At 39.2% G+C, this 27,807-nt stretch overlaps 2 protein-coding genes across 3 annotated transcripts in view; one reads left to right on the forward strand and one right to left on the reverse strand.

Moving 5' to 3' along the window:
- Window positions 1-3,045: 3,045 nt before the first annotated feature.
- Window positions 3,046-12,884, reverse strand: LOC127352232 (5-hydroxytryptamine receptor 7-like). The gene is made up of 2 exons (XM_051380465.1): window positions 11,617-12,884; window positions 3,046-10,457 (listed from the first exon to the last, which is right to left on the reverse strand). The coding sequence occupies exons 1-2, from the start codon at window positions 12,192-12,194 to the stop codon at window positions 9,554-9,556; spliced, it is 1,482 nt and encodes a 493-aa protein (XP_051236425.1). The 5' UTR covers window positions 12,195-12,884; the 3' UTR covers window positions 3,046-9,553.
- A 4,549-nt stretch (window positions 12,885-17,433) lies between these two features.
- Window positions 17,434-27,807, forward strand: part of arfgef3 (ARFGEF family member 3) — a 53,171-nt gene continuing 42,797 nt past the window's right edge. The window contains exons 1-5 of one of the 2 annotated variants that reach the window (XM_051380039.1): window positions 17,434-18,107; window positions 21,114-21,165; window positions 25,228-25,309; window positions 25,590-25,730; window positions 26,492-26,560. In XM_051380039.1, coding sequence (XP_051235999.1) covers window positions 18,023-18,107; window positions 21,114-21,165; window positions 25,228-25,309; window positions 25,590-25,730; window positions 26,492-26,560 — 429 coding nt within the window. In that variant the 5' untranslated portion in view covers window positions 17,434-18,022. The remainder of the gene's footprint in view (window positions 18,108-21,113; window positions 21,166-25,227; window positions 25,310-25,589; window positions 25,731-26,491; window positions 26,561-27,807) is intronic. The other variant, XM_051380044.1, reaches the window with a different exon arrangement.

Below are 27,807 nucleotides of genomic sequence, written 5' to 3' on the forward strand. Positions count from 1 at the left end.
AAAATAATAAGATTGATGCAGTAATTTTTGTAATTATATCCAGTGTGTTGGATTTAGTGGCAAAGCCCTTGCCTCACCGTCCAGTTACACGCTTGTGAGAAATTACAGTGGCCATGAAACTCACTAAAGGCCCTGCTTAAAGCCAGTGTTTGTCTGTTCCCTCGAACGCAACATTTCTAATTTTAAGTTGTTTATGCACTAATAAAAACTAACTATGAATATTGTTTTACAATTCGGCCAATAGCTCCTCCTAAATGTTACACACTGGACCTTTAATGTATGTTATTGTGTCATATTCATATCATTACACACTGTATAATACAGTAATGTGTTGTGACATTCAATATTTTAAGTAGTTGGAATGGAAATTAAATCTCATCTCAACTCATTCCTGGTAAAGGTTTTAATAAATCTTCAACAGCAGCATGTAGAGCAGCGTTTTGGCAGATCTCTTGCATGAATTTAAAAGTTTCTGTAAAAAATGGTGTTTCAGCTTTTGGACATGTATTGTGTGCTCTGCTCCGAATGAGAATGGCAGCTGATTGCAAAAAATGTAAAATATAATGGCCTGAATACAGAGCAGAATCACCATTCTGTCTTCCCGTCTGTCTTTTTCTTTCTCTCCCTGTCTTTTCAATTAATTTTGCCATCCTTTCTCAAAAAGTACACTCACATATTTCAAATCTCTTTTATCTAATCTGATTTAATAATTTAACACAGATTTCATAATTTTTTTGTGCATTTATACATCACAGAGGCGACTTGTCTTTTCAGAGATGCCTCAGTTCAAGTCTTCAATAGTGTCTGGGATTCATTCAGATCACTGCTGTCAGCAGTGGTCGATCAAATTCTGGTCTTTTTTAAAAGGTTTCTTGGTTCTTTGCATTAGTATTCTGTAAATAAATGATTTTATCAGGCTAATTATTTCAATTATGCCCAATTTCTCATCAAGCTTTTTTAAAATTATATTTGTAAATAAGTTTACATGATGTAAACAAAAAAAACTGCAGTTATATAAAATTCAGCTACACCTTATCCATACCACTCTGTCATGTGTAGCAAAAACGACTAAATGAGCCATTTAGATGACTGGAAAATGATTGTCCTGTCGGGACAGTCAGTGTGCAAATGCATAATATTGATGTATTTGCAAAGAATGTATTGATGAAAATAACAACCCCTGCCTGCTCTTTCAATAACAGTGAATTAATTTCCTCATATGTCCCAGAATAGTTTGTTGTACTGACAACTGAACATGTTGCTCTCACGCTGTTGCATAACAGATATCTACATGACATAAATCAGTCAATAAATATAAAAACAGACTCCTGAGTTTCAGTAAGATCTGACGTTCAAAAGCAGACAGTTTTAAGGGCAGAAATATTTTAAAACTTAGTGGCCAGAGTTAAATATAGATAACCGGCATTTCAGTACACAATTTGCTTGGCTTTAAAGTGTTTGTGAGAAGTCAACTGTCAACAAATGTGAACAGCACTTGAGCGCAACCACCAACTTTTGTGGGTTCCAATCTTTTTTTGTTCATACAGACTTATTACTTACTACATCACTACTACACTACAACCTCAATGGAATAATAAAGTAAAAAAAGGAAAAAGACATTAATCACATATGGTTAAAAATGACAAACTCACCAGTGAGAAAAGGGGTTAGGTTTAATGGCTCCTTTAATGGCAAATTAACCTCAAATTCAATTTATTCAGTAAAGCTTAACAGTTTAACTGATATCTGTCAGGGCATTATGGTATCACTCTCTGTTCATACAAAACGGCCTGGAAAGACCTGGAAATTGATTAAAATGACCAAATATCCTGTAAATAATTCATGTTGTCCTGGAAATGTTTTATTGTATTTAAGCCCCTCTCTCAGATCACCAACATAAACCTGGGTTCGTATTTTCTTTGTAACTGTTGGTAGGGTAAGCTGTAAGTGGAAAAAATAGACATAATGCAGAAAAGATTGCTGCAAGTCTGTTCTGCTTTGCGTCTTTTAAACCCACTTTGAAGTATCATGTAACACAATAAAGTTTACCCAGAGCCTATTTTTTTTCCGTAGCAGTAGTAGGCCTACTGGTATTTTATATGACGGTTTATATGATTGTCAAGAAAAACTCCTGAAAGTGGTCCTGGAAAGGTCCTGGAAAATGATTTCTTAAAAAAAGTGGGAACCTTGTTTTGAGGATTAGTACATTGTGCACTATATTGTACAATGGTAGTATATATAAATAGCCTGATAGAAGAGCACTTACAGTAACAACAACACTTACAATTACTGCCAACTGGTACTGTTAACAGTTAGCATTAATGTCATACAATCAAAGTAGACATTTAACAAGCTAGTTAGCAAGGTATAGTCTAACATGATAAATGTTTTATTGAATAGAAGTTATTGCCTTGTAGCATTTAATTAGGTACCACTGACGACGGCTTCTAGGGTAATTCAGTATGTTGTTTTAGCTGTAGATGATTACAGTATAAACCAGTTAGCCTCACTGACTGCCTGTCAGAAATGTGTAAAACAGTTTCTTTGGCTCCACTCATTGAGATTTTACTCGGACAATTAATTATTTGTTAGTTTTTCCCATGGTTGTTAATTATTCTGCCTCAAGTGTGGCTCTGCTTCTCATAAATGTTTGTATAACTAAAACTGCAATCTGCTACATTTAAACAACCTACCATCTGTGTCTCTTTGTCAACCAAAATCCTAATAAATTCAACTAAACAAGCAGCTTTTCACCCTTCTTTTCCAAGTTTTGTTCCTGGCTAAGGTGCATATTTAAATGCATTTTGAAATCTGTGTCATGGTTTCAGGCTAACCACACATCCTCTACATGAAAGAAAGCAGTCGGAGCTGTTAAATACACAACTTACTCTTATCAGTTTCCATGACAGCTCTGGTTCATCATCCTAACTGTCCTAGAGCAAGCCACTGAATCAATACAATCTTTAAAGTATCACAAAGAAATGTTGTAATACAGTGGAAATACAATGGTTGTGACACTGCTTGTAATTTCAGAAAGGCCGACAACAGCATTGAACTGTTTTATTCTTAGTGCTGTCTAATCAAACACAGTGCAGCAATACAGATTGATGAAACAGAAAAAACATACTTTGTTCAGTTTCTGGTGTTATTTTTACACAAAACACTGTTTCATTCTGATAAAACATTTTCTGCAACAAAGCCAATGATCATGAAAAGTCAGTATAGGTTTCGTCATCTCTATTCAAGGTGTGGGTTTTGCATATAAGGTCAGGATAAGGACAAGAGTTCAGTTTACATTTAGAATCTTTTTAATACAAACTATGTTTTGCAGTTTTTGCAGTTTGCCAGAGTATAACAACTACACTTGTGTTTTACTTCTGTGCAAATATATAAGTAAGGACCTTGTGGTGTCAGCTGTTATTCATTAATTGTAGTCTATTTTTGTGTACATGTGCTCTCTTTAGGTGCTGGTCAGAACAGAAAAAAGAGAAAACAAGAACATATTCACACTGACAGGAATCAGACCTATTTTTTTAAGTGCAAGCGATTCCATGTCATCACTTTTGCTGATCACCCACTGCCCCAATAAAGGAGGAGGGAGGGTAGAATACTTCCATCATTGTGTACACACTGTAAAATATATTTGCATTTGAAACAGGTCTGAAACCTTTTCGTTGGAGGGTAGAATACTTCCATCATTGTGTGGTCCATTATTGTCACAGCAGTGTTCAGACTTTTAACAGTGTGTTGCCATGAAATCTGTTTAACAAAAAAAACAAACTAATTTGATTTATTACTTGCTTTTTTCCAAGGTTTTGTTTTAGGATTTGAATGTTTCACAGGCCATATGGTCATAAAACTTTATTTAAAAAGCTTATTAAAAACTTACAGTTCAAGTAAAAACGTGAACCTGGAACAACAAGGTTTCGCCATGACAGCAGCAACAACATTATCTTACGGTCTTGTCCACAGGAATTGTTTGCTGGTAACTATACAAGGAATCTGCCAATCTTATTGGTCAAAGACGCATTGCATCTGTTGCAGATAAAACCCGTCAAGCATACAGGACAAGCTTTATGGGTCATTAAGCCCAACTGCTGTGGTCACCAGGGAGCGATGGAGTCACTTTTCCTCCTTGTATTTTATCATAATGTATGTACAGCATTTTTTCACACTATGCACGTGTTGGTTAAGAGCTTATAAAAGCAACATAGGCTCCCAAGGACTGCTCTTTGTTGTGTGTACTTTGATGCTGCTGACAGTACAAAGTCCTGCAGGATCAATGTAGTATGTATAATCCCAGTAAAAAGAACATCCCTCTTGGTACAACTGCTTTATAAAAAGGTGATTAAATGCTCTAAAACAGGACTACAATGCGTTTTATTGTGACTTCTGTGGTCAAAAACAGCTTATGATTATCCTCAACAGGCTGAGCATCCGTTGCCATGAAAATCTAAATTTCAAACATTTCTGGCACACTTCTGGAGTAGCTATTATCATCAGACAGAATGCCCCCTTTAGTTCATCAACATATATGTTAAATATGGAAGATCCAGGATGATAAAGTTTTTATATTAGCCTTATATCATCCTATTTATATTATCCATTACTCTTTGAAAATACCATGATCTGTCTTTACATTTTGTGTTAATGGCCATTTTCTAAGAGATTGGTTCCTCAAATGTAGGATATTCTGGAACCTTTTACATCTTTTGTTTGACAGCCATCTGTAATTTTATCTTTGTTAGGTGTCATTTTAGCTGTTGTCTACACGGAGCTCCACATCGTACAAGCTGTACAGTACACTACTTATCTAGTTGTGATACATATATCAGCTGTGACCAGTTCAACCAAGAATTTTTTATTTTCGTATTTTTTAGAGGTTTTCACAATTCACAATTATACACAAGAAAACTGAACTGAAAAAAGAATCTGTACAGCAGGAGTGTGTTGTTTTTTTCTACTTTCCTACCTTGTTAGTCATCTTGCAAAATCCCAACCCCCAGTTTGGGAACCACTGCTATATTAATGTATCTATATTTTAAGTGTTTTATGTTTGTCATTTAAAGGACAAACATTAAACATTATAAAATAATTCAAGTGCATGGTCAGAATTTATGCTCCACCCCACTGGAAATTAAAATAGTCACAATTTCATCTATAAATTTTAAAAGACTGGGCCTACTAGATTATCTGAAACAGGCTTTCCAGTTCCACCTTAAAGGTAGAATTGGCAGTTAGGTCTGTAAACATACATAAACCAGGTAATAGAGTGAAAGCTAAAAAAGACTAAGCCCTGGGAATGTTGTCCAGTTCATTACTCTTATCGGTGAAGGTGACTAGTTTGATCAGATACATTTATGTGTTTAAGGGGCTGCTCACCCAGGAAAGGAGCGAGGGAGAAAGGCTTTATTCTTTTCAATGGGAGGGCACATTCAGTCACACTTTGTCAGCTTGTCTGGGGCCACATCTACTGAATGTCACAGGTGTTCTACTTTTAATTTACCTTTAAACACATCTCCCCGCACCTCTGTCTTCCCCTCTCAGTGATGCAGCTCATGCTTGGCCAGCAACATCACCTAAAAGTAAGACAAATTGGGTTTTGTTCCTGTTTTTCTTTTGTTATCATTATGACTGTGTGATCATTTCCCTTCTGGTTTGTCAACTTTTAGTTCCATTCACACGAGTTGGAACCATTGATAACAAAAAAAATTCAGTGATTGAGATATTGTCAGGATAACGATAACTTGATTTCTCCATTAGTTTCCATTGTAGATGTGTATGTATAACGCTGTGCTCCTCAGAGGTTTTTGGATGTACTCTGTTTTGGATGCTCTTTTGGAAACACGTGCCTCTGCTCATATTCCCTGGCAAACACTCTCCATAGATTCTATGACAGGAAATGGAGCCGTGCCATGACGGCACCGAGCCCAGAATGAGTACAGTTCAGTGGTTCCAACCTTTTCTGCTCACAACACCAAAAGTGAACTAATTCCTTTACTTACAAGGCTGAAGGCATGGATGTGCAGACCCATGATAGCAAAAGATTTATTTACCCATTTCGGCCTGGGTTACTTAAATTCGGAAGATGATGACTCCAGATGGCCTCAACAATTTTTTTTTTTTTGATAACTTTTTATATCCTATATGATCGTGTTTACCAATCTGAGATGATGATCTGAGTGAGATGAAAAAACAAAAGTTTGTGAGTCCTATTTTTCTCTGGATTAACTTTTGGTTGTCCATTTGACAGTTTCGATTTTGCTCTGATCAAAGCCAATGCAATTAATTTTGACAAACTGGGTAAATCTACCGCATCTCTGTTGCAGTCCCGCTTGGGGATTAAGGCTCAAAAGCTGTGTGTATTTCTGTGTTTCAAAAAATCTTGCACAGAGCAGGTTTAATTAATAATTAGAAAGAGAATAAAGGCGGCAATTACAGTGCTCACACTTCCTCTGCCCTCTGTAGCTCCATCTCACTTAGTTGCAAGCTAATGAGGACAAATTTCAAGCAGCACAGACTGTACTTATACTGGTAGTAAAAAGTATATTCTATATGCTTGAAGTACTGAGAACATGAAAACAAGACTGCAGTCTTATAAGAAATAAGAATTAACACCTCTTTGATACTAATCTCTACACATGAAACACACATATTATTAAAAAAAAATAATAATTCTGCCAGAAATAGGACTAAGCATGTCCCAGCTGTCATGTTCAGGATACTTACACTCAGCATACAGTAAGAGCTTATTCCTGTTATTATACACAGGATATGGCAGAAACATTAAATTAATTGGAATTTTAATGTGCATATATGCACTCTGTCACTGCTCCAGTTGCTGAACCTGTACTTTACAATAATGAAACTCTGAGCTGAGAGTCTCCTAATCTCTGTAGGAGGTGCTGGAATACACCAATGAAATACCTGCTGTCATCTGCTCTCTTTCCTCTTGCGTGCCGATCAGATTTCAACTCCGAGCCTCACCCTACATTAATAGCCCAAGAGATGGCTACGTTAGATACTACAGATAATTTATGTGTGTGATCACATAGAACTAGCCTAAGATGAACAGGTGAAATATATATTGTTCCTAAAGGTTAATTTGACCCCTTGGAAGATATATAATTAATGTTGGTAGCTATAGTGTCGAAATGATCAGTCGATAAATTAATTTGAAGGAGAATTGACAATAATTTAAATACCCGATTAATTGTTTCAAGCCTATCTTCTGAGTGAGTTTCTAAATATTAAGTATAATGGGGTACATGACAACTAAATTTTCTGCCAAAGTTTGAACAGCGTGGTTATTTCACAGGAACATTTTCTGTATTCATGTTTTGTCCTCGCTTTTCTCACTGGTTTGAAGTGGGCGGGGCTCTGTTTCCAAAAAAGAGGTCACCTTATTTCAGCAGAAACTAAAATTGGAGGACAGTTGTGGGTTATATAACACTGGCCATGTTTCCATCAATGTATTTCCATGCAAAAAAAAAATGTTATGCTCTTTTTTTATGTTCACTTGAATTTTTATTTTTTGCCTTTTTTGGAAAAAATAGTTTAATGCGCTGAATGGGGCATGAAAACACTGTTTTCAAATCATTGTGACGTAGCAAAGATTTAATTCACATGATCAGCTGTTTCCGCTCCAACAGTATGCTCATCACTACCATGGTTTTATAATTCATCCATGATCGCTCCACACAGATGTAACCTTCCCCCATTAATGCATGAAACTAAGAGAAATGTCATATTTCCACCCTGTTTTCTGCATTCTTTTGCATTGCGTCATCTTGTTTTGCCCTCTTCTTCTGGTTTTCCGACTGAAGAATTGGCACCACCTACTGCTTATCTCGTGAACCAACTCCTGAAAGAAAAAGTTAATTGATGGAAACAGGCATTAATTTGCAATTTTTGGCCAAGATGATTAAAATTTGGATTTGGATGGAAACATGTCTGTTGTCAATCAAACCACATCCACACAGTCCTGATGAAGCAGATTAGTTTACATGTTTAGTCTTAAATGTTTAATAAATAATAACTAAGACAGTTATACATAGGGAAATACTTAATATTAAAAAATACGTATTAAGGGATTTTAAGTCATTTATCAAGCAAACATGTGTAAATTATGCAGGTACCAGCTCTTCGAATGTAAGGATTTGCTTCTTTTATCTGCTTTTTATCATTGATTATCTTTTGGGTTTGGGCTGACAACACAAGTAATTTGAAGATTGGGGTCTGAGAATTTCTTATGGGCATTTATTAAATGTATTCTGATAGTGTTTTAGAGTGAACACAAAATTAATCAATTGTTAAATTAATAATGAAAAAGAAACATTCCTGGATTGGGATTGTGTCACTCAGAATGTAATTGTAGAAGAAAAAAGTGGGACATTCTGAAAGCTCCAACTTTTAACCGTTATCTTTTGCCTCGATAGTGTGACATGATCAATGCTGAGTGCCCAAGGGACTGCCACGTGTCAAATCTAAAACAGGAGGTGCATAGTTTGAAAAGAGACCCTTGGGTACTGCAACCAGACCTTTTATAATAACTCAGGAAAAGGCACAGACACATTAAAAAAGTGATCTTTTTTCTCTATATATCTGTTGGTGTCCATCCTATCACCCACTAGTTCCTCACATCATTTCCTAAAAAATCTTGTTCGTTCATCAGTGAGCAGCTGGATTACAAAATAGATTGATCAATACATTGTTTTTAACAAAATAGTGGTCATGACTTTTTTGGCACATTCAACACAGATTTTGACCAAAAAAAGCATCTTCAAAAGATTTAAACTCATATCAGGTACGACAGATCTTCATAAGGAGCCACTTAGACCCTTGAAATAAGGTTTGCCCAGACACAGTGTGGTTATTGACTTGTATACAAATTTTACATGTCAGTTGAGTTTTGACCAAAACTTGTCCTCTTGTTTTCATGCTTGTCCACTGAAGCAAACACAATGTTCAGAAACAGTGAAAAACAGTGTCACCGTAGTAACCAGGGACATTTGGTGTTCTAGCTTCATGGGCCAATTCAGTTCCAAAGAACTCACCCATTTATGTTTGTGAGGGCAAGTTTTCCGTGGCTACTGAGAATGTCTATCCATGGTGGTAGTAGAGTGCAAAGCCAGTGTGTAGCTCCACCAACTTGTGTTACAATACAATGTGCAAAAAGGGTGTTCAGCATGGTAGCAACCAGTTTTGACAACACTGTAGCAACAATCATTACAATTGTTAGGGGCAATGATCGTCCAGTAGTTTTGAGTACACTGCAGGAGCAGTCACTATGCAGACAGTATGAGTTCATTGCCAGTGAGTTCAACTTTCCCTCAATTTTCTCTCAATCCTCAATCCTCTTCTGTGTACCTTCATGTGCATCCGTTTAATCACAGCATCCTGCCTCATCTCACCTTAGCAATCATTGCACAAATTTGGGGAAATAACCAGTCTGGCAGCACGGTGGCCTTGTGCCACAGCTTCAGCAACTCTGGGTGTTTTCCCTTATGATTGTCTCTGTTGGTCTCTGCAGCATTGTTGATGACTTACAACTTTATACATCAGTATCTGGCTTCTCCACCAGTTTCAGAGCCTCGTGCATGCCAGCTGCTGACAGCTTCCGATTGATGTTCCGGTAGCGGCACCGCAGGAGGTTACTGTAGGTGGTCCTCAGATCACGGTTGAAAAATGCATAAATGAAGGGATTAATGAGGGAGTTGGCGTACCCGAGCCACAACAGAGTTCTCTCCAGCCAGAGTGGCACACAGCTGCACTCTACCCCGCAGACAAAAGGCCTGGCAGTGGACACCAAGAAGAACGGCAGCCAGCAGAAGGTGAAGGCGCCGACCACGATGCCCAGAGTGGCCGCAGCCTTTTGCTCCCGTTTGAAGATTGACTGATTTTTCCTCTTCCGCCGTTGGTGGTGGTCACCGGTCTTGAGGAGGCGAGAGACTCGTGTGCTGCACTCCTCCTCCACCTCACGCTGGAGCTTCAACGCAGCTGCCACGCAGTCCAAGCTCCCGTCCTCTTCTTCAGCTTCCTCCTCCTCAGCCTCTGTCCCTTCAACGCTTCCTGTTTGTCCTAATACTGCTGGCCGGTGAGCCTCATGCCCTCCTCTTCCCCCTCGGGAAGCCACCACTGCACTGTGCTCCCCTTCTCTGGGAAAGCCAGTGATGGTGTGCTTGGCAGCACTTAGTTTGGCCGCTCGGTAGATCCTGTAATACATGATCAACATCACTGACATGGGGATGTAGAACGCCACAGCTGTAGAGTACACGGTATAGCCGAAGTCCTGACTGATGAGGCAGACTCTGCCGTCATTGACGTTCTGCGCCCAGCCGAACAGAGGGGGGAGGGTGATGGAGGCTGAGAGGAGCCACACTGACAGGATCATCTTGGCCATGCAGCAGCCGTTTTGTCGCACAGGATACGTCAGGGGTTTTGTGATACCCAAATACCTACAGAGAAAAACATGTTGAAAGATCTCAGAAACAAGCAGACAAATTTTATATTTCAAATATTTCTCATCTTTTTAGTAGTACAAAACCAGCGGTTACCAAGTTAATAAATACAATGTGCAAAAGGGCTGTTCAGCAGGGTAGCTGTTGTACATGTAGTACAAGATCTCATCAACAGGCAGACAAAATTAACCTTATTCTTTTTCATCTTTTTTTTTTTTCTCCTTATCCTTCCCTGAGTAAATGATGCTTTCCCACCCTCAACAAGGTGCCCTTGAGCAAGGTGCTTAACAACAATCTGTGGCTGCCATATGCAGCCCCCAGGGGGAAACTGGGGATTTTTATGAAAGAGGAGCTCCAAGATGCTGAGAAAGACCATATGTGATCAGCCAACATTTGAGTGTTAAATAAAGCTCAGGATTACAGTGTATCTGGGCAGTTTGACCACAGAGCACACTGACACTATTAACACATTTATGGTCACACTCAAAAACCTCACTGGAAAAATATTGTTTAAAAAATCCATTTACATACCATAGCAGAGAAATGTTTTCATAATCTCAATAAATAAATGAAATTAGATTTGAACAAAAAGGTACAATCAATAACAATCATTTTTAAATTACATTTTCGAGTAATTTACAGTACATTCCTTCAGAATGCTTTCAACTTCCACTCTGACCCTTTCATTCGATTCAATTAGTTTTCTTCAGTAAGAAAGAAATATGTTACAAGTCGAAAGGTCAGAGGAGTGAACCCCACATAAGCCACTTTGTCTAACCAATTTTGTCAAGTGCCCTTGAGCGAGACCCTGAACCACAGTGAGCCTCCGCGCTCTGACCTCCCTCACACAAATCCCATGTTTCAGTGTGGCGGAGGACTGAGCGACAAAATACCTTATCAGACTGCGTAATGGGAATTTTTTTGTAAGAATGTGGTGTGTGAGGAAAAGCGGAATTAAAGAATACGATTTTGCCAGATTTTGTCTACATGTGGAGAAACAATGCTTCGATGCGTAAAAGTTTAATAAATCAATGAAAATAAAAAAGTACTAATATCCCCATTCATATAATATATATTCTTTTGATATATTGTTTAACTGCATTTAGGGTGCAAGAAATGTTTACTTTGTTGAAAGCATAACATAAGTTTAACTCACCTGTCAATGCTGATTACGCACAGACTCATGATGGACGCGGTGCAGCACATCACATCCATGGCGATAAAAACGTTACAGAAGAACTGTCCGAATATCCACTGACCACCAATCAGGTCCGTGATACTGACGAACGGCATCACAGCCAGGGCCACTGACAGGTCCGCCATGGCCAGAGACACGATCAGATAGTTGGACGGCTGGCGCAGCTTCTTGACGAAGCACACGGAGATGACCACCAGTAAGTTCCCGCAGATGGTGGACAGCGTGAGCATGGTGAGGACTCCGCCGATCAGGACTTTCTCCACCCGGCCGTAGCTCAGGATCTGCTCGCCGCACCGGGTCCCGTTCGTCTCCATGACCTGCGGCTGACTGGAGGTGAACGGAGAAGTCGCTGCTGCCGCTGCTGCAGCTTCTGCGGCGCCCTGCGCAATCATCAGCAACCGGGGCGCAAGAGCCTCCGAGATCATCATGTTGGTGGAGCCCCCGGGATCTTCACCACCGACTCTATCCTCTATCATAAACGGCGACCTCATGTTGCCACTACCGAAGGTTCCGTTACTTGCTCCCACAACAACCATTCTGCTGCCTTCTGTTCCTTTTTATCCATGGACTTGGAGACCCGTCCGGTGGTGACATAGACGCGCACAGATGTGCCGTTGTTGGTGTGCGAAATGAGTAACTCCTTTGCACACCCCCCTCAGGCTAGACTACCCTGACATACTCTCTTTGCATTCATAAAGCCTCGACGCCTAAATTCTTCTATTTAGAGGCATACTCGTCATTACGCACGTGGCGCGCCGCAGGCATATTCCCAAAATACCTGACCTATAAAATACAATATTACTTCCTGTTGTCTGTGGCCACCCTGGCTACAATCCCACTTTTCAGTCTGATGTGCAAAGAGACTGAAACTTAAAATCCGCATTGCGCGCATATTCATATCCCAAAAGTTGACGTGTGACGTCAAAATATGTTGGATAGCCTATAGGCTGCAGAATAATAGAGTATCTAAACACTTACACAATCTCCTGGGCCTTTTTGGAGTTCATTCTGGCGAGAATGTCTTGGCAAGGACAAACTGTATCCATGGAGGACCGTGCGTAATTGCGCAGAATAAAGAAGCGTTGTCTGTCGATTTCAAATGTATTTTGGTGTCGCCTGTGTTATTAAGCGTTTCTCCCTGCGCGCACACACACACACACACACACACACACACACACACACACACACACACACACACACACACACACACACACACACACAGGAGAGAGAGAGAGAGAGAGAGAGCCAAAGGGGGAGATTAGACAGAATGTGAATGGATGATAAATGATGGTGTGAAACAGTGGGCCGTCGCCGGGCATTTAAGAAAATGTTCTACTTTTATATAAATAATCCATCCAAGAAAAACTGAGGAACATTGTGTAATAGTTTTGGATGATAGCAGTACAGTCTTTTTATGATTTGTTCCAGGGTTAACTTGGTCATTACATTTTTAAGGGAAAAGTCACGGGATGGTTAAATGATTTTTGTTCTCATGAAGTTTAATTCTAAACGTCGGTTGGTCCTTATGTAACCAAGGTGAGGGAAGTGAAGTGCTGATCTCCCACAATTCCACCTTGAATCATTTTGCTATTTACAGTTCAAGCGGAAGCATTAAATTATGAGTGTTCGGACAAGATGTGCAATCTACCTTCATCTCACTTCATAAACGTATGAGATTTATGTTGCTGTAGGTGAGAGCAGGAACCCAAACTGCTCCCGAAACCTTTTCATCATTTTCTAATCGGAGCCCAATTATTGTATGATAACCCCCTACGTGGGTATGATACTAATGCGGCTAGTAGCCTTGGATAGTAGCGCCCTAAAGCGGCCATAAGCCTCTACTGCATGTTGTTGCTGGTGTAGTTCAGTGCGGGGACGCTCCCTTTTTCTCAATATGAGATTATGTGCGTTTTTAAACTTGAAAGAATTTGTATAGTGTTATGTGTTTGCATTTCTCTTACAAGGCATATACATGACAAGATTCACCTATAGAATTATATTTTGAAAATGACTAATTGAAGTACTGCAGTTCTCAGACTAGGGTCTCGGGCCCTGGCAAATAGTATGATTATATTTCGCTCAAATTTAATCCACTGGAAGTTGTTTCTCAAAGGCAACATAACATCATAAGCTTCACTTTATATGAGTTATTTTAAGCCTTGTGTACCTTCAAAATGAAGCAACGTCCACTTGTCACAGTTTATGGAAGAATTTTCTTCCTCGATTCTGTGAAGGAGCTAAAACTGTCCAGTATTTTAAGAGTAAAGAAATAAAAAGTTATAGTCTTTATTTATTTTTATTTTTTTTTTTGGACCCCTGGTGAGACGTGTGTTCTTTAATAGTAATTATATTATGCAATATAATGAGCATAGAATCTTATTGCAATAGGTCTGAGTCTGTGCCAGGAAAGCATTTGAGAAAGCCTGTTGGTGAAATTATTTAAATAACATTCAATGGTAACTTTACCAGGTGATATTGTTGCTATTACACTACAAAGTCAAATTTAATCAGGGTACATACACAAGAGAGCAGCAAAAAATAGCCTACTACGCAAACAAGACTCTTTAAACAGGTCAGACTGCTTGAAAGGACGTCTACCTTGAAAAGTCTATTTGAACCTGTAGCAGCAGCACAGTTAGACAGTGTAAACCACCACTAAAGGGTACAGATTGACACCAACAGAACCTGACCTGAGCTCATGTTAGCATTATTGACTGGAACCCCTGTTTGTGTAACTCTGGGAATAAGTACAAGCTTTTTAAAAAGGCCTTAAACATATTCTTTACATTGAGTGTACTCAGTGAATCCTGAGCAATGGAAATTGTTAACTGAGCATTTCATCACTTCTGGTTACCTCGTCTTGAATTCTTTGGGTTATTTTGAATGGGTTTTTGGTTTGAAAGTCTGTGATTAACACAAGCTTAAGAGATTTTCATGTTTTGTTCTACAACATAAAATACATCCTTAAATACCCTACCTGTCAATTTTGAAGCTTTTACGCGTCTTAAAAAAGGTGCTAACAAGTGGCTAAGAGAGACTATAGAGGATGTCCGTGACATTGGACGTTGATTTTAGTGAAGAGTTGGAAAAGTTGGAAGTTTAGTGGTAGTGACGTTGAAGTCATGTGGCTGTGGTGTAGCTATTTTGTTTATAGCACAACGTTAGATTGTTTCTCCTGGCAATTGCATTTAAAAATCACTTCAAAAATCCTAAAAGTGGTGTTCATTTGTGAAGATAATCTCGCTGAACAAAACGTGTCATAAGTATCATAAACCTTTGTTTTCCACAGAGCTTATTATCTGCAATAATCCAAAATCCAATGGAAAAACCCCATTGGCTTTTTGTCATAAGAACCAGGGCGATCCTAACTTCTTTTCTTGGTCGGCCTAGAAAAATATCTCTGCAGCACTCTATACAGCATACAGTAATATTTTAGACAGGAAATCAGGGGAAGAACTTTATTGGCCTGCATAGAGCCCTGACTTCAACCCCATCCAGCACCTTTGGGGTTAACTGGCATGACGTCTGCAAGCCAGTCCTTATCGCCCAACATCAGTGTCCCAACCTCATCGGCTCTCTGGTAGCCAGTTTCTAAAATCTGGTTGGAGGCCTTTCCAAAATAGTGCTGGCTGTTACAGCAGCAGAATAATGCCTACAGTCTATGACTGTCTTGTTCTAATCAGATATGGATGTAATGTATAAGTGCCTTTTGGCCATAAAGTATATCAATCTATAAAGAATTAGCAGATTGTAAAGTGGATCAGGGACAGAAAAAGGTGCTGAAACGTAGATGCACCAGCCACATCCCTGATGAGTGTACTCTGAAGAAAGCATGGTGGGACTGCAGTGGAATACATCTTCAGCTTCCCCATCGCCTTGTGGAGCGAGACCCTAACACCAGGTGACAGGACTAGCTCAGCCTGAAACCTTTGTTTTACCATAAGAGAAATCAGGGTTGCAGACAGGGTTTACAAATAAAAGAAGCAGACACATAAGCACCACATTTCAAAGACAAATCACCAAAGATAGGCCAGTATAAAAACACATCTGATCGGGAAATATTATCTAAGAGCAGACTGGGCATTAACCGCTCACATTATAACACAAAAATGTATGAATGGGTCTCTTTTTGTGTTGGCACATGGCCATTTTGTACTATAGGAGAGTGTAAATCTTATATTTATCTGGAGTACTGACTGAGTAACTAAAAAGCTTTGTTGTCTTTTAAGAATCAAATTTTTCTTTTCATAATTAAAGTCATGATTAGGCAACTGTATGCCTGAGTAAAAAGCTGCCAATCATCTTCATCACTCTCATTGCTTAGGAGACCTCAGTTTATTGTTCGAGCCCCTTGTGCTTTTTTAATACACCTGCTGTGATTTAATATAATGACATTTTAATACCTGTTTTCACCATCTGTGATTGATTTTATTATCCTACCTTCTTTGTGTTGCCTTATTATTTTAATGTCCCATTCCATGATCCTGATAGGAACAGGCGGGTCAAGCCAATGAATATATGAATAAATGAATAGGGAAATGACTGAGTATCAATAATGTCCCCTCTTCCGCAACAAAATTGTTTACCAAGCACATTAAACTGTATTTATGAAGGTCATGTTTCTTTCCTCTGGTATTAGTCTTTTGTTATGAAAATTTGACTAACTCTCTGGCAAACACTTTAGCAACAGTAAAACACATTTTAGGATAAAGTTATGACTTATTCATGTTCTCCAGGTTGTTGGTAATTTGATACTTTCAGTGAAGTACTTGCTGTTCTCATTGTTATACTGCAGGGCCAGTAGCTGCGCAGACTACAGTATATGCTTTTTAGTGGTTACTTTGATTGTTACTAGGGATGCCAGTGTTATATTATTATGTAGGTCCAATACTTTGGCAAATATCTTGGAAATGTTTGAATAGATTACAATAATATTAAGTAGGCTACAGACGTTCATGGTCCCCAGTGGATATCCTACTGAATTTAAATATCACCTGTCCTTCCATCTCCTGCTCCTGCTGTCTAACACCTCAGTTGATTACAGATTACATTCCTGGCTAAAAGAACATGCTAAATGTTACGTGCTCGACATTAGCATCCAAAAAGCAAAATTCAGGCTAAATAAATGTTTGGCTCAATTTCAGCATGTTAAAACCTGTTTGTGTTTGTTAGCCATAGAAGCAATATATTAATATGCAACCTGGTAAGATAACAATGCTGTAAACAGGTCACATAAGAGTTCTTCAACAACAATATTCACTGAATGTTATTAGCTACATTAATTAGCCTTTATCATTATGCTAACATTGTCTTTTGTTGTATGTTTGTTTCATTGTCTTGTTGTTTTGTATTTGTATTGTGTTGCCCCTTCCCATTTAATGATCCTGATGGGTGGGTAAGAATAAATAAATCAATTCATAACTTTATTTATTAACTTATTAAGTCATAATGTTAGCCATGTCACTGGTAACGTGCTAACACCAATCATACATGACTTCAACAGGGGCGTTAGCATGTCAGCCTGCTAGCAGAAAAGTTCTACATAATGTGCCAGCAGACACCAGAGATAATTTGACTTTAATATATAACGTTATATATAAAAAAATATAAAAAATAAAAACATGAAAAGCCAAACAGACATTGTACTTTCTTATCGCGCTTGGTGTGAACTGGCCCTTTATTCTGAAGGCAGCTCTCCGTGAGCTTCCTCCACCTGTCGCCCTGCTGAGACAGGAAATCCCACTCCGGTGACTCCATCCATCCCTGCCACAGTTTCAAGCTTCCCCACGGGGAAACGGGCTAAATACTGTGTTGCCAGGTTGGAGAGAAACCCACCGTTTAGCGGAAGGCTCTGTGTGGCGCTGTGGTGTAGATCCATGGCGTGCCAAGCATTTTGGTTTGAGGGATTGAAGGAACCGGATCTGGATTTGCGTGCTGAACACAAGAATCAGCTGGAACGGATCTCAAAACCCGGCAGTGCTGAGGAATAAATGACTGACGACGATGAGAGAAGGGCGTTTATTCATTGAATCTATCCACCGCTGGATGGGTGGCAATTTATGATGATTATTTGTCAGATGTCAGATGATCTTCACTGTTATTCCCGGAAGCCATAGCTGTGGATTTTATGCTGAAACCTCAGACACTTCCTCCTTCCACCTTCACGGGACTGACGGCTGGCCTGACATTATTGGCTGCTCGTTGGGAATGAATCATCGCCTTCATCAGGGGGGTTCAGGGATGCTGTCACTGTCACTGCGCCCTTAAAATACCACAGACAAACCCCACACGTACACAAACCCACCCAGCCCCTGCGTGTCTCTGTCCTTAGAGATTACAGGGCCGATTGTTCCGTGGAGCCAGCATGGAGGAAATCCTGCGAAAGCTGCAGAAAGACGCGTCCGGCCACAAGCACAAAGCTATCCGCGATGCCTGCGTCTACGCCTGGGGTGAGTGTACAGCAGCCCCCCCCCCCCCCCACGGGCTCTCCGGCTGCAGGAGGGGGGCAAAGGGATGGGGCAAATGTGCAACTGTGTTTACCTGCTAGCTTTTAGAGACAGAGAGAGATAGAGACAGAGACAGAGAGAGAGAGAGAGAGAGAGCAGCTACACTAATCCCTCAGGCCTATTATCTTAAATGATTGTGTAGATGTATAACAGTAATTAACGACATCTTAAGGAAAATCTTTCTTACAAGTTGAGAATTTATTTATGGTTGCCACCCAAAAGACTGATAGTAGGGTAGGGGGGGATTTCCATGTGCTGATGGGAAGCTCCATCATCCAAAACATAAGCAATAGCTGCACCTGCTGTTTTTAGGTACTGGCTCTTGAGGTTGCCTATCATCGTGCACAGCTGGGATGAAACCTTAACGACTAGGTTCAGTTTGAAATGCAGTCAATTGTTCGTAGACAATAAGAAAATCATGATATTGTGCAGTGTCCATTTCTTAATGTGAGATAACTTCCAATAAGGAAGTTCATTATTTCTAATTTGATTATCTTTTAAAAATAGCCTAAAGGGAACTATATCTGAATTTCATTCTACAACCTTGCATTGTAAATGACAATAAAACAATCGTGAATCCTTAGAAGTCAGTTTTTCTGTATTCAAGGTTGCACATAAATGCATCATTTTCTATCAGTTTACACTGGAACTGCTCACACTATTGAGAGGCAGAACATTTTACTTTACAGACTTAAAAATCACTTAAACAACTTAACAGTACATTCATTTTCTTCATCTATACACAACTTTAAGTTCCCACAAAATGTCATGGTTAAATTTGACTTCAGGCTGAAGGCTTGTTTAGCTGTGCCTTAACTTAAGTTTTCAAGACCTTTTAATCATAAATTTAAGGGCAGACTGACAAGAATGTGTAAGATTTAGGAACAATATGGGTCACATTTAATTATAAATATATACGGTATCTTATGTACACATTAATGGCATTTGAATGTATATATTTCATTTGTAAGAACAAATAATCACAGTAGCCTGTGTATTCAGTCCATTGTGGCCATACAGCCAATGATTATTGAGAACATAAAAAGTACAATAAGATCACAGGTCATTATGAATACTATATGCAGGAATATCTAAGTACTTATAATGTTAAGCAGCTGTGTCAATAGCTGTTTCACAGGCAGTCATATGATGACATCATGCATAACACAGCTCACTCAATAGTGTATATGTAGTTAGAGGATTGCCATAGGGCTTTAAAGAGTAACCAAACCCCCAAAACACCCCTTTCTGCTGAAAACCTCTATGTATGTGGGTATTTAGTAGTGTTGTTGATTGATTCAGGTCCAAATCTTGACATTTAGTGCAGTATTTGAATTCTACATATTGTGCTAAAAGCATACATACCTTAAACAAGGTATCAAAGAGAAGACATGAGGCTCTCAGTCTCAGTTAAAACAGGGCCAGTTTTACAGTAATCTAATAGAGCAAAAGCAGATCAGTGTAACAATAACCACAGCACAAACAATGACGTTTTTGCTGACTCATTAGTCCTCTCTTGCCCTACTAAAAGGGTGGTTCAAATTAAAATCATTTGCCGTATGACGTAGAGTATCTCCATGCTTGGAAACTATGAAGAACCTTGTCAAGACCTTTCCTTGAAACCCTTTGCGAGTCTCATTACTGTCTGCCTGCACAGTTCAGTGCTTTCCCCAGAAGCTCTCCTCGTCAGCGAGGCAGAAAAGCCTCTGAAACAGCATTCAGAACATGAAACAGTGAACTTGTCACAAAGAAAATACATTAAACACCAGAAAAAAGGCGGTTTCTGCTGACGTCAGTGGTGATATTGTTAGTTAATAGGCATGATGGACCAGTCTGACCTTTTGGTGGGCAGTGGAACTTCGTGAGACAGCAAGTATAGAATGGGTTTAGATTGTGCTGATGAAGGGACAATCATGTAATCTTACACGCACACACGCACACGCACACACACACACACACACACACACACACACACACACACACACACTGAATTTATGCACACACACTCCAAGACCATGTTTAAACCTATTAGGGCATGACCAAAGTGGACTGCAGACCTTGGAGCCGTGCATGTGCTTGCATACACTCACAAACACGCAAGGTGAATGTGTAGTTTGAGTTCTCATTTGCGACCTATTAAACAGACTATATCTCATGCTCTATATTTCAGTCATGTCTGCAGTCTGACTGATGTGGATTGACAGTGCAGTTGAGCACAGTGTGTGAAAATGTTTCTGCAGAAAACCAACGGACTAATGAAATATTTTACTGACTGCTTTGAACTGTTTGGAGACACGCCCATAACATTATACATCATGCAGAAAATGTCCCATGTGAATGCCAGCTTGGACACACACATACACGCACATACACAGAGGGCACATATATGACAATGTACAGTGCAAGGGCAAGGCTAGTGTACACTAAACCTTGAAACACGTCAGCAACATGACAGCCTGTGCCGAGCGGGAGGAGATTTATGGTGAGTTTAGGAGACACCAGCGAGTCTCATATTTCAAGTTTCTGCTGGAAAAATGTCTCTTGTTAGCTGCACGTATGAAGCCAAGGTGAACATTTCCAAGGTTTCAGAGATAAAGTTATTTGATGTTCACTTTTAATAGGAGATACACATGGGTACAGATTGTGTACAGTATGTGGGAGTTGTTAATATCCATCTGAAATGCAGCTTTTGATTTATAGTCATTGTATCTGGGCCTCGGCTCTGTGCTCACTAACTAGCTATTGTTAAATACTGTTGACAGTAGCTTTTGTGTGGGGAACCAGATTCAGAACTAGAATCCTTGGATAAAGAAAATCTCACCTTTCTGAGCTCGACAAACCAAATAGTGTACAGCTGGGAACTGATTTTTTCTTTTGGTAAATGTAATAGCATCTGCCAGGCGTTGTTAATCACAGTGTTTCCTTTTCTTTACTTCCATGGAATTACAGAAACCCTTGAGTCTCAGAATGGATCAGCCAAGATTTCCCCTTCACAACTTCGGTAAGTTAAATGATACAATTAGTTTCATTTCGGTCCACAAAGCTTTCGAGGGCATGAAGTCAAAACTTGTTAAAGTCACTGAAGCAAGAAACAAAAAACTTAACAGAACTTACAGAAACTCTCTGTATAATGTTCATACTGTAGAACCAATGTTCACTAAGTAATGTTTCATAAGAGCTGTTGATTGTTGGGAGCCAGAAGGTTTGTTAGACCACCTGAAATGCTTGAATTAAAATAAGGTAGCTTTGCCTTTACAGCTAAAAATTCTGTGCAGCCAGTGCTTTTACTGCAGGGAATAGATAACTTAAAACTGTTCCTCTCTGAGCCCTGTGGCTTGCACACCTCTATTTTACACAGTTTGTATGCTTTGAATTCATTTGAATGATCAAATAATTCCTGCGATGATAATGCAAATATTGAACTTGAGCACTGAAGTCAGTCATTGTGTCTTTAAGCAACAGTGTTACACATCAGTTCGTTTAAACACGGTGTAGTGAACACCACTATAGTATAATTGGCAGGGAATATATTCATTTAGACAACCGGAGCCAGACACAATAACATCTGTCTGTACAAGACTAACTGGTCAAGATTGTGCAATCCAATACAGCAGCCCTCTAACAGATAGGAACTGTGTGAAGCTTAGAAAAAAGTTAGATGAGACTGTCAAAGAAGTGGTGATTCACCTAACAATTTATGGGGAGACCATTACATTCAGACCTGCACAATATAATAGTACAGCATTATTATAATTTATAATGATTTTCATTCGTTTCTAAAAAGGAGCAGATAGGCTCAAGCACATTAGATTGTATCTTCCTACACATCCTGCACCAACAAGATACTGATCACTGCTGTTTACAGTAAATCAGCTCTCCTTGAGGATGAGTACACCTCCATAAAATTGAAAAACCTCAACTCAGAGTATCTTCTGATACCGATCCGATGTCAGTACTCCTTTTTCCCTAATTAAAAATCAGTATACCTCACTGCATAGAACTCACTTGTATCCTGTTTATCCAAGGTAACATGAGCCAAGGGATTCTCTGTGAATAAAAACTGATCAACAGCTCACCATGACTTAATGAATGTAACTGAGAATGGAAAATATTGTGTGCTGTCAGTATCTGCTCCGATTTGACCGGTGTGTCCCTACCACAAACCATAGACCTGAATCTAAAACTAAAAAAAAAACAGAAGTTTACTGTACGAGCTAGTAACAGTTGAAGGTTGATTGTATCTGCTGTTTTGGATTATATTCAGTTTTACAGAGTTCACCCCCTTTTATACTAATAAGGACTATTAGATTATGCTGAGAAAATCAAACTGGACAATTACAAATGCAGACAGCTGTCCACGGACTGTAGCCAAAAAGTTGTGCATCTCCAATACTGTGCGGTTGCCAGTCGCTGGGTTCAAACTTAGTCCAGTATTTGCTTTTGTTGAACTCCTAAATTTTCATTGTAGGACTATTTTTTGCATGTGGAAATAGTCCTGCATATTGAAGCTCACTCTGTTTTGATTAAGAGTGTATATAATGTATAAAAGTAGAGTGAATGGAGAGCTGCTGCTGGCGGCCGTTGGTTAGTAATGAAGGTGCTATAAATTCTGGATGCTGTTGCAGCTCAACGCACCATCAATTATTCATTTAATAACCTATTGTTTTATTAGAGATTATTAGATTAAATATTGATGATAATGTCTTTGTAATGTAGTGTAGTGGTTCTCAGCCAGTGCGCTCCTCTGTCCTTACAATGAAGATTTCAAGCCTCTTATTATAAAATGGGCTCTCAGCCACTTGAACAAAGAGGACATCCACTCTTACAAACTGACTGATGGAGCAGAACAATGGTTCTTTCTGAAGGATAGTTGCTATGGGAGGTCCTTGATTGACAGAATAGAGAGATATATAGCATATTTAGCTCGAAAGGTAATGCTTTTATTCATTCTGCCATATAAATAATTTGAAAAGCATGGAATTGGTGGTTTTATGAACATTTGTGAGCAGTTGATAGATGGGTTATGGGCCTTTAAGCTGTTTTGTTGTTTGCTCTGCTGTTGACTGAGATTCTCATACAGATTTGCCTGATTTCTTTGTGTCTTTTGAAGTTTAAGGAGCTCTCTAGGTGCTCATGAATAGTGTCTAGGCTCATTGGGACTGTTGGGAACTGCTGGGTACTGTGCCAACTGTGGCTCCTTACAGCCCATTTGAACCAGTGTAGTTGTGACAGCTCAGAGCGGCCTGAGGGCTCAGAGATGAAGCCCTGTAGCCTGCTATCAGCAGCAGAGAATGGTGACTCAACCAACTACAAATAATGAGAGGGAGCAAGTGTAGAGCAGAAAACAAGAAGACTGAAGAAACACAGCTGGGTTATGTAACTGACTCTGTCCTACACTATCATGTTAAATTTGACGGATGTGGTTACTAAGAAATTATTTAAGAAGTTATTTTAATCTTTATACAGTTTACCGTACTGTATTTTCCTTCCCCTAGATCGTTTGTTACACAGAACCATCAGGAAGTCATCATTGGAAAGTGTTTGGAAAAGGGCAGGCACTTTAAAAAAATACTGGTGATTTAATGAACCATGTGTCTATCACTGAATGTCATGGGCGAACTTGAACCAATCAGATCAATGAACCATATAACGTAGTCAAACTCTCACCGAAGTCAGTCAGGAGAAGCGCAAATACATAATTTCCATCGAGAAAAGCCTTCAGTGGCGTTCTTTGCTCCTCTTTCAATGAAGTCAATCTACTACTCTTTAGTTCTGATCTAACTTCCTCAAAGGATGCTTATTCGTCCGATACCACTGTAGTCTGGCCCCAAATGCATAGTTTGAATCCTGGCAAGACGAATTGCTTTTTTAGCGCCCTGATATCATCAATGACTGAATTAAAAGCAAATTGTAAAGAACAGACAAGGTAAAACAAATATAATGAGCCCAATATAAAGTAAAATTAAACATTAAAGCCAGCAGATTACTGGTAATGCTTTTTATTTTTTAATTAATCTTTTTTTGGCATTGGGTTAACTGAGTACATTGCTTTGGTGTCTCTGCAGAGTCCAATTTTGAAATGTCTGAAATTGACATTGTCAGAAACTAATTGCATTAGCTTGCAGCAGTTATCACAGCTTCTCAGCCTTTGCTGGGCACTAACAGCCCAAAGACACTGCCCGTCTGACTGCATCTCGAGTCCAATCACTGTCAGCAGTGACATATCTCTGTAAGTGTGACTCAAGGCAGAAATGAGCCCAGAGTCTGACCGTATCTTGTTAACTCTCTTGCACAATTTCCAAATTCGTTTTTGACGTGTTTATTGTTGATTGCTTGGATGGTGTGTTTCATTATTATTAGAAATCTGTGTCAGTGTTTAAAATAACCTGAAGTGTACCGTATTGACAAAACGCAGTAGGTTTCTCTCCCATTTATGTCAGATTTGAATTTGAGAGGGTGATAAAGTAGCTTCTAGCTCCAATGGAACATAGTGACCCTTTCAGTACCAGAACAAGGACAAATGGGAGGAAGAGTCAGCCTTCTATCTCCTATTCTCCTTGTATGATATACATATAAGCCCGTCTTGGGAGCAGCTCTGTGTGTCTCTTTGGTCCATGAAATGTGAAGCCAGAGGACAGAAGCATCACATAACTTGTTTCTCCCTCCGTTGTGATTCGATATTCTGAATTTGAAGTATGTACAGTATCACTAAGAGCAGGAGAGAGACCATCTCATATTGTGCTGATGTGCTTTCCCCTCAGTGGTCCAAAATCTCACTTTCTATTAAATATTGAAGTTGTGGGACAACAGTCAACATCTCCTACTGGTTGCAGTCTGCATCAGTCATCTGTTTACTTTATTTTGATTGTGGTTGGATTATATCTAGAACGATAAGAATCCCAGTCTCTCTCTCTCTCTCTCTCTCTCTCTCTCTCTCTCTCTCTCTCTCTCTCTCTCTTTAGACAACTAAAACTACCACCAAACTACTCAGCCAATATGATGAAAACACTTTTCCTACAATACTTTTTACCGAAAGCATTAATGACTGTGTGTGTCCTTCCAGAGAGCGCTGTCTGCTGCCTCTACAGATGGCTCTGGAGTCTAAAAACACCAAACTGGGACAGACAGCACTTACTGGAATGCAGGTACTGGAGTATACAACATAACTGTAACTTCTGTAATTTCTCTTCCAACAATTTTATTTTATTCTTCTTTACTTAACAACATCTTCTTAAATTAAAGAAGAAATGCTTTGTTATAGATTCACCATTAGCCTGAAATCACTTTAAGCCTCTTGAAGATCAGTATAATCAAATATAAAATACAGATTTATTTGGACAGATGATATGTATATATGGTGTTTTTACATACAGCAGAAGTGGTCTGCTTTGTCAAACGCTCTTCCCTCTGCCTTTCTCCTATCAGAAGCTCCTGTGTGAGGATAGGTTTGTGGGTGGGGTGGGCGTGGAGGTGGAGGTCCTGGAAAAGCAGCTGCTCAGCCAGATGTTGGAGGCCATCAGAGTCACCCCATCTCTCCATGAAGACTTGCAGGTGGAAGTCATGAAGGTAAGACCTGGGGATGTATGATTTAAGTGTCTAAATATCAATCTCTGCCAGTAGACTCTGAACTGGTTTGTATATTTAAATGTTTCCACTGTATTGCAGAGTGCACACTCAGTCTGCAGTAGGCCTAGATTAAAATGAGTAAAGGGATGTAAATATGCTTGGCAGCTCAACAGCTCTGCATGAAAAACATTTTTGCCTGCATTGCAGATTTTCTTTGAAGGTTTCCTGTAATTTGGCCTCTTTAGAGCTCAACCTCCATGTTGCTGTGTGCCAATATGTGTTCAACTTAATATGGACTAACTTTATCACAGTAATAGTTGCAATTATTAGTCAATGAATTGATTAGTTTTCATCTATTAAATTACCAACTATTTTGATAATCGATGAATCTCTCTGATTTCAACTATTAAAATATGAATAATTTCTAGTTTCTTTTGTCCCCTATGACAGTAAACTGAATATATTTGGGTTGTGGACAAAACAGGATATTTTAGGATGTTACCTAGGGCTACGGAAAGCAGTAATCAGCATTTTTCACCATTTTCTGACACTTTAGGGAACATCTAATCAATGCTTGACAGTTTGGTCCATAATGGAATTAATCATTAGTTGCAGCCCTAGTAACTGTTTATGATTGTGATCAGGTTACATCAGTTAAACTCTGTTTCCCTCAGCTCTTAAATTCCAAGGATGATAGAAATATTCATCACTGACTTCTCTTTTAGGAAGTAGAACACTGTGTTTCTATCTCCTGTGTGCAGGTCCTGCTGTGTATCACCTACTCACCAAACTTTGACATTAATGGAGACTCCATCCTCCGGATTGCAGAGGTAGGACAGCTTGAGTCTGTTTGATACACATCAGCTTCATCATCAGTTATTTGATATTTTACATCTAGCAGCAAGCAGGGACTTTCTTTTTGCTTCAGCAATACTAATCAGTAATACAGCAGCTGTATTTGGATTTGCATCTGAGATACAGCCAAGGGTTCAGCCAATTAGTTCTCTGTGGGTTTTTTGTTTGTTTTTATTTTATGTACCTGGTATTAGAATAAAATGATTAGATAGACTACTTTAACGTCCATTTACCTCCTATTGTTTGGTTTTACTTCTTTGTGGAGTTCTTAACTTTCACCTGATGAAAAAGCAAAATTGAGGCATAATTTTCCTCCCTGGCCACAGCATTGACTGGTCTGTTCCAGACCATACTGCTGATAGCTTTTTTTTTTAAGAAAAAAAAGAACAGTGAACTGTTAGCATATAGCAGGCAGTACATGAGCTCTATTTTTAAAGGTGAAGCTTTGTTCCGTCCCTACTCAGCCGAAGGCCTTGTCTCACGCTGTAATCTCATCCATTATTCAGAAAGTTGAAATGAGTGGTCTTGCACACACACAAACACACACAGGCGTGAAGATGAGCTGATTTCGGAATACACGAACAAGAACAGAAGAGAATTCTTACAAGAAAGGAGATATTTGCCATAAAGCAAGCCTGTGACGTACTGGACGTACTCTGTTGAAGAAAGTTCCAGTCTTTACTGCTGCCCATAACATCTGAATTAGCTATCAACATTCATGATGGTATATATCTTAAAAATCAGACTGCATGAAATAACCAAAATTGGGTGTAATGATATTTTTGGGCTGAATTTTCAGAATAGGGCTGAAATATGTTTGTAAAATGACATTTCCCTCACTGCTGATGTTTGTCGAGGGTAAAGACAACACAGTGCAGATTAAAGAAAAGCTTAGTAAACTCAGATTTGCTTTCTGTGTATCCAGAAAATCTCTTTCCAATGCTAGCCCTCTCCATGCCTTGATGTTTGCTGAATATTGTTGCTGAAAGGGAACAACAGAATGTTGATAAATAGTGAATTTCTAATGCTGCCTGATGATGTTCAGCACATCATTCAGTTTGGCTGCTGTGCTCCAACATTTAACAGGTTCAATTCTGCATTGAACATTACATATATACATTTGTCCAAATGCCAGAGGTATGTATATAATGTAACCACTACCATTGTAAAAGAAGAGTAATACGGCCATGAATCAATTATTTTTGTCCTACAGGGTGCACAG

This window comes from Dicentrarchus labrax, unplaced genomic scaffold (genome assembly GCF_905237075.1).
Source record: "Dicentrarchus labrax unplaced genomic scaffold, dlabrax2021, whole genome shotgun sequence".
NCBI lineage: Eukaryota > Metazoa > Chordata > Actinopteri > Moronidae > Dicentrarchus > Dicentrarchus labrax.